At 23.4% G+C, this 8,499-nt stretch overlaps 1 protein-coding gene across 1 annotated transcript; it reads left to right on the top strand.

Moving 5' to 3' along the window:
* The first annotated feature begins 6,911 nt into the window (after positions 1-6,911).
* Positions 6,912-8,135, top strand: LOC133035886 (uncharacterized). The gene has a single exon (XM_061112325.1). The coding sequence runs from the start codon at positions 6,912-6,914 to the stop codon at positions 8,133-8,135; it is 1,224 nt and encodes a 407-aa protein (XP_060968308.1).
* The last annotated feature ends 364 nt before the right edge of the window (positions 8,136-8,499 follow it).

Genomic DNA, 8,499 nt, shown 5'->3' with positions numbered 1-8,499 from the left:
TATAATGTGGTATTTTTGAAACGAGCGCGTATTTTCATCTTCATGGTTCGCTCTGTACAGCTGAAGGCTTAGTGCATGTGGTATTTTTGTAAATATTTGTATGTGGACTGTATAAATGTTTAATGGGCCGGCCCAAAGTATTTTTGTAATTTTTTTTCCTTTTTGGTATTTTTTTGTTTTTTTCCCTTTATTTTATATATATATATATATTTAATTTCTAGAGTTATAGTTGTGATTATATATAGGGTTGAAATATGCTAAATATCAATTCAAATATTAATAGGATTTGTTTTATTATTATTTTATTATATATAAATAATATTTTATTATTTTATTAAATAAAAATAAAAAGTCACCCATGAATTTCTCATAAACCAAGAATCTATATATCTATATAAAGGAGAAATATGAGGCGATGACATGGCACTCTAAATTTGCTTTATTTCTCATTTTTTAATTTTTAATTCTATAAAAAATACAAAAATATCTCCATAAAACTCAAATTATATTAATAATAGTATAATATTAACCCTAATTAACCTATATATCAATCTATATATATATACATACATTACCTACACACACGAATTCTCTTCTTTATTTCCTAAAAAATATATATATACATTACACACATGTTCTCTCTCTTTTTATTAATCATGCAATTACACACACTCTCTCTCTCTCTCTCTATTTTTTACTATACCTCATTAGACATCATCTCCCCAATGAAACTGTTGTTTTCTTTTCTACTTAATCTAGCTCTATGGATATATGCTTTGTTATATATACTTACTTTTCTTTTATCTACTCTATTTCTTCGAATTTAGTACAATTCGTTAAAAAAACAAAATCTCTATTCTCCCTAAATAATACATTATTTATATTATTATTTGGATTCTATAATATTATGCCAATTCTGTTTTATCTTTTTTAGAATATATATTTTTTGAGATGGCAAGATAAATATATATAAGCCTATATATTTTTATATTCTCTCTCAGTCGCATATACAAGACAGATTTTATATTTACCAATTGTTATTACTACCAAGTTTTATTTCTTTGTATATTTTTGTCTTATTAAACTAACTATGATATTAAGTTACATCACTAAAATAAAAGGGATTTTTACACTGTATGTTAAATTTGGTATCTTTTTTACATTTTTATTTATGTTTGGTTTTTTAAACTTTTTTATAAAATTTATTTTTCAATTTTACTTTTCAAAAAGTTCTTTAATTACAAAAATACTTTTATTGATTATGTTTAGTCTCTTTTACATGGTAACTCCCTTTCTCTCCTTTTTTTTTTATTTTATTTTTATTTTCTCTTTATTTTTCTCTCTCTTTAAATTAAAAAAAAAAAACAATTGTAATATTAATTAAATAAAAGATATTTACCCAATTCAACAAAAAATCACATATTATTACTTTCTTATTAGTGAACAACATTTTGAATGAGTTTAACATTGATTGTTTTTTTTAATACATTTTTAAAAGTTTAAAAATTTTAAAATTACTACTTACACATTAATGTTGATACAATGTACCTTTCACTATTTTTTCAATTTTTACATGTTAGACATGATTTTCTCCCCCTCTCTCTCTCGTCACTCAAATACTCATTTTTTTTCTACTCTTTTACATTCATCACATTTCTTTCTCTCTATTTTTTTTTTTTTTAAAATAGAACTTCTCCAGTACACATGTTCTCCCATTCCACTCATTTTTTATTTGTGAAACTATTTTTTTTAGTTCATAAATTCATAATTTACTATGGCCTTTTTTTTTAAAAAAAAAAAGAAAGAAAGAAAGAGTAACAAGACTATGACTATTTCTAAAGCTTCTTCATCCTTTCTTCTAATTCTAGATCCTAAAAATGTTACTAAATAATCATAAAAACCCAAAATACAAACTAAAATGGGTAAACGCTATTGCAATGGAGGATGACCGTGTTTCTCAACCTATTCCAGAAGCATCAACTTCAAAGAAAAGGCCATTGCCATATAAGGTTGAAAATGAAAAAGTAAAAAAAAAAAAGTGAAAATAATCAAATGCTAGTGTAAGTAATGTCATGTATAAATACCCTATTTTTATGTTTTATTTATAATTTTACGGCCTAAAATTTTTATTTACAAAAGTACGCTTTTAAAATTACAAAAATACTCTTTTCTCAACAAAAAGTAAGAAAATAACTAAAAAATAATGTGAAATTAACATCACGACAACTATGAAACAATCATAAAAAAACTACAAAACAACCAAAAATAAATAACATTGTGGCAGCTACAATACAAGTTTAAATAAACTATAAAACAACAAAAAAATAATTTATTATTTTTACTGAAGTACGTATTTTTGTAAATAAAAAAATTCAAAGCGTAAAAATAAAAAAACATTAGTGTTAACGTATTTTTGTAATTTTTTTTTAATTTTTAGTCTATTATGCGAAAAATTCTTTTGTTTATGTTTTGCATTGTTGTTTTCCTTTCTTTTTTATAGTTGTAAAAGAATTCTTGTATGTTTTTGTGATTATAGAATGTTGATCCGAATTTCGTTCATATTTTCATTTTGTTTCTACTTAGCCATTTATCATTTTTTGTTGTTGTTCAGTTATATTTTATCACTAAGCAAATGTATTTTTTGAGGTGTTTTTCTTTTGTTGTTTTTCAGTTTTTAATGTTTTGTTCTAAGTATGATATCTTGAGTTTCTTTGGTTGGGTATTAGGGTTTCTGTAAGGTTTTTCAACATTATGATGAGCAATTTCATTATGTTTGATTTATAGGGGTTTTTTCTTGTAACTTTTGTGTATTAGAAGAGGTGTTAATGTTTGATTAAGGATTTTAGTAGTAATTTTTGAGATGCTATGTAGTTATTTTCAGTTGTTCTTATCTATATAGTAGTGTCATTTTACATTTGATTTTTGGTTGTTACAAAATATTTATTTAGGTTTAGTTGTTTTATGGTTTTTAATCACATTTTTCGTTATATTTGTGTTATTTTTGTATTTCTTTGTATAATTTTTCTTTCAAACTCATGGACAACAACGTAAAACAAACATGACAACAACGTAAAAACAACATATTTTTTATATTAAAATTCTAATACATTATATTCATTATAGTACCAAAAAATTCACTTGAGTTGTTTTTATTCTAATTTTTCGAAAATTATCAGAATGCACTAAAATTATATATATATATATATATAAAAAAAATCTATTGGCTAATATATGTGAATCAAGAAAACAACTATAATGAATGAAGAAAATAATTACAGTAAACACACTAAACAACTTAAAAACAACTATACAAAAATATTAAAACAACTTTGGTTATTCCAATATCAGTAATTAGACATCATCATGTTATTAAATCCTAAATTTATAAATTGAACATAAAATTCATATTTATAATGTAGCTGTTGATCTAACATTTTTAATTTTATTGATCATATTCGGAATCTCTTCCTATCAACATAATGTTTATTGTCATCCTATTTCTCCAAATTATGTATCAAGATTGGTATAAGTTTTATTTCTTAGAATTAAGGGATGATATGAGTTTTTGTTTTGAATCGTAAAACTCTATATTTTTACATGTTGAAAAAACAGTATAGTGTAAACAACTTGTAATAAACTATACAACAACGTAGAAATTAATAATTTTGTTTTATCAAATATTTTAAAGTTGAATATAAATTGTTACAAAAACAACATAAAAGAAAATGAATTAATAACAACATGAAAATAACTTTTTATGTTTTTTTAAAACAAAATTTATGATTTATGTTTAGTTATTTTTAAACTTTTTTCAATTATTCGTTAAATAGTAACAAAATGTATACAATATTAATAAATATGAGAATAGACCTTCATACTAGCTACCTAGCTATTGAGTCCATATGGTGGCCACTGATGTCTACGTTATATTATGTATAGGAATAGTTGGCAGCGGGGTCTAATATGTTAGTAATAAGTGGGGTCATTTAGAGGTAGTGGGCCACAAAGACTCATAAGAATCACATGCATATGCTCATTCCTAAAATGTTATCAACGTGTCCATACGTATGTGCGGACTGCTTAGTCAGTTCGTATTTTTGAAAAAAAAAAGTTTTGTATTTTCTTTATTGTTTAATTTTTCTTAATAAGATAAAAATGTAAAATTTAGACCAAAAATGCCTATTATAGAAAAAATCCCAAAATAAAATAAGTCCACCTTAGTCTTTAAAATTTATCATGAATTATGGTTGACCTTTAACGTTCTTTCTTAAATTATAGTGAAATATATATTTTAGTTGTAAGACTATGTAGAAATTCAAATGTATCTTGATTTTAAACAAATAATAGATAAAGATTTTGAGCACAAAACTCAATACAATTTATGTACAATCTTGCTTTTCAAGTTTAGCAATAAAATTCAAAAATGAAGAGAAAAAAAAAAAAATTGAGTATAGATTTAATAAAGTTGTGAAAATTCAAAATTTATGTTGTTAATATATTTTTCAAAACAATATCAATATTATTTTTCAAATTAGAATAATAATTTAATTAAACAAGTATGATAAATAAAAATAAAATTAAATTTACATTTAAATTTAAACTATATAAGATATTTTTCAAATGTATATATAATATTTCATATTTTTTTCTCAAGTTATTCTAACAACTTTAGGATATATATTTTCACATTATATATGTATAAATATATTTTCAATTAGCTATGCTTTTAATTTTTTTTATACGTATGCTATTTTTATATACAATAGAATAATAATATATTTTATAAATATATTTCAAATAAAAGTTAATGATATATGTCCTTTGAATAACAAATATAAATGCTTAAAAAATTAATTATATAGATTTTCAACGTAAGTAATTAAGTAATTTTATAGATTAATTATAAAAGCAATTAATTAACTAGCTAGATATATCAATTAATAAGTTATAAATTTTTAAAAATTAAACTTAAATATTTAAAGGTGGTAAAATTTGAAATATCATTTCAACAATCACTATCAAATTGAAACATAATTTAAAAAAAAAATATATATTTTCAAAATATAAATATTAATTAATTATATACATGATATATATTATTTTCAAAATTGTACATGAAGATTTTTTTTAATTAATTAATATTTATGAAAATTTAATATAATAAAAAATAAAAAAGTTCAATATCATAAATTTAAATTTAATTTAAGATAAATATATATAAAAAAAAAATGTAATTTCAACAATCTCTATCAAATTGAAACATAAAAAATATATATTTTCAAAATATAAATATTAGTTAGTTATATACATGGTATAGATATTATTTTTAAAATTTTACATGAAGATTTTTGTCCGATGTCTTAAAAATATTAAAAAAAATGTTTAAAATTCGAGATGAAATTTAAGATTAAGATATAGATTTAGGAAAGACAGTAATAACGACTACAATAAGTGAGCTACGTTGATGACAAATGGATGAGATACGATGATGACTACGGGTGAGATACGCTGATGAAAATAGATGAGATACAATGAGACAATACAATAATGATAACGACTTTAAATGATTAGGATATAAAAATAATGCATTATGAGAACACCTTAATTTTTTCCTACACCACCTTATTTATTTATTTTTATGATAAGTTTTTTAACAAAGTAATTTAAAATACTGCGTATAATAAATTTTAAACATCTTAATAAATAACTCCAAATAATAATTAATAAAATTAAAACTTATTTTTTTAATAAATAAAATTATCACTACAAAAATTCTTACTTTAAGTCACAATAAAATTTGTAACTAAAAATAAAAAAGTTGTGGCCAATTATAAATTATCATTATTGTGTTGTGACTAAAAGGTCCGTGGCTAAAAGTATAATAGTCACAAAAATTACAATTAGTTATGACTAAACTGAATTAGTGACAAGTTATAACTAAATATTATGTTTTAGTCATAAGTAACTTTTTGTTGTGACTAAAAGTCACATTTAGTCACAAAAAATTTATGTGATGACTAAAAAATTGTCACTAAAAGAAGTATTTTTTTTTAGTGTATTAATAATAATATGGAATTAAATAATATATTTTTAATTTTATTATATATAAGAATTATATTTTTAAGTAACTATTTATTAAATTAATAAATAGTTATTATTTATTATAATACTAAAAGAAATTAAATTAGCCGCGCGAAGAGCGGTTATATTTCCTAATTTCAATTATATAGCCACACTTTATATAGAATAGATATATAGATATAGATATATGAGGAAATTACACTCTATACCCTTTTTATATTGTCCTATTTTATTTTTACCTTCTTTTTTAAAATCTATCATTTTTACCTCTTTTTTTAAACATTGTACCAATTTTACCCCTATCACTTCAAGATACTCTCCATGTGATTCTCTTATGTAAGGGTATTTTGGGTACAATACATATAAAAAGAGGTATGTTTCAAATAAACATAAAATTAGAGGTAAATTTGATTAATTGATGAATAAAAGAGGCATTTTTCAACTTACCCCTAGATAATATATAGATAGATTATTTATTTTGTTATTTTTATAATAGAAGGTAAAGTAACTTAATAATTTTCTTTGTCGTTTATTAGATAGTGCTATGTATTATAATTTATTTATTATTTTTTTCAAAGTAGATAGCCCTATGTATTTGAATTCGCCATTTGGCGGTAGATATTTTTTATGATTTATATCCAAAACAGATTTAAGTTTAAATAATGGAAACCTAATTTGAGTATAATTATGTTAAAAATATCTTTTTTTAGTACGTCTATCTTATATAAATAAATAAGAGAACATACATGTAGTCAAAAAAAAAACATAAGTAGTGGTCTCTTTTCATATAGAAAACCATAAATATTATGTTTCCTTTTTCAGGAAAAGAAATGGGTGATGATGATGATAAGTTTAAAGTTTGCATCAAGTGCAACCGTGATACCCAATGGAAACGAAAGATAGCACTTTTTGAGTTATGGTACTCCCCAGACGACATATATGTTATGCTCAAATTTTTAAACGACGAGACTTTTAATAAGAACAATTTGGAGTTCAATAAGAAGATTAAAAAGATGACCAAGAAGAATAAATATTTGGAGTTCAAAAAGAAGATTGAAAAGATGATGAAGAAGAAGAAAAACAAGAAGAAGACTACCAAAGAAAACATCAATATCGATATCAAACCATACGATAGTGATTATTATAAAAGTCAGCATATTTGTTTCCAAACACAGAGAGAAGAATTATTAGCCGATTATCCAAATATTGATTATCATGATCATCACATTCACAAACTCATGGCCATTACGGTTCATGCTGTTTTTTTAGAATCTGATTTCGTTGGATATGATCAAATTTCAGGAAATCAAATTAATCATAAGTTTCATCAACTACCTTTTTCCTCAACGGTGTCGTTTTGCTACACTCTATCTGATATTTTGAAGAAGAATGAAAGTAAATTACCACAAACAGTAGAGTTGGATTTCGAAAGTTTTGAACAATGTTTATCTGTCTCTGTCAAGTCAAAACAAGAAGAAGGATCAATAGTTTTTCAATTATTTTTTTACAATCATAAACTGGAATCAATACTTAGATTTCCATTATCAGTACAACACCGTGATGGGTTTGAACAATTCTGGACCAGTGTAAGAGATGAGCTTGCGTTTCCTCTCAAGGTAAAGCTTCGCGAAGAGGCCGGGTTTTCGAGTCTTCCGTGCTTGATAGAACTTCATCCAGATCTTAAGATGAAGATTTTGGAGTTTCTTCCAGGTAATGATGTGGCCAGATTAGGGTGCACTTGTAAAGAATTTAGGATTTTGTGTGATGATAAGAAAGAAAACGATTTTTGGCAGACAAAAATGCCATGCTGCACATGCGATGTTCGTCCTCATCATGATAAAACATTTATCAACTGGAAGGAGGTGTTCGAAGATTATTACATCCACATTGTTAGTACTCCTAAATATTTTGAGGGACTTTACAAAAAAGAAAAGAGGAAGGAGAATATCAATGCGGCTAAGAGGGCCAGACCTAATTTTTACTTTTACAAAAACTATCCCAAAAATACACCGCTTTTAACATTATATAAAGAAATGATGAGTAAACAAATTTAGATTGTGCTGTAACTACCAATTTTTGTTTATTTTCTTCTTCTTCTTTTTTTTTCACGGTAATTTAATTTGAACTTATTAGTGTTCTTTAGTTTTTCTTAACGACTTCATGTGTTATTTAGTTTTTGAAATTTTGGTTTAGCAATTTTTCAGAATAAATATTACTTGTCTTCTGGATTTTTTACACAAGTTGTGCCCCCTTTTCATAAATGACTTGTTAATAATATTTCTTAAAATATAACTTTTATCATAATATAGTTATTCTATCGCATTTTATTTAATTTTATTGTAAAACAAGTAATGATATAGATATATAGATAATAGTTAATAAATAAATACAAATTAAATATCATTTACTTTTAAAAAA

Source organism: Cannabis sativa, chromosome 3, assembly GCF_029168945.1.
Source record: "Cannabis sativa cultivar Pink pepper isolate KNU-18-1 chromosome 3, ASM2916894v1, whole genome shotgun sequence".
NCBI lineage: Eukaryota > Viridiplantae > Streptophyta > Magnoliopsida > Rosales > Cannabaceae > Cannabis > Cannabis sativa.
The sequence above is the reverse complement of the archived record's forward strand: the minus strand, read 5'-3'. Positions and strand labels throughout refer to the sequence as shown.

Coding starts and splice junctions, on each gene's coding strand:
- LOC133035886 (XM_061112325.1), top strand. CDS start 6,912: ATGGGTGATGATGATGATAAGTTTAAAGTTTGCATCAAGTGCAACCGT.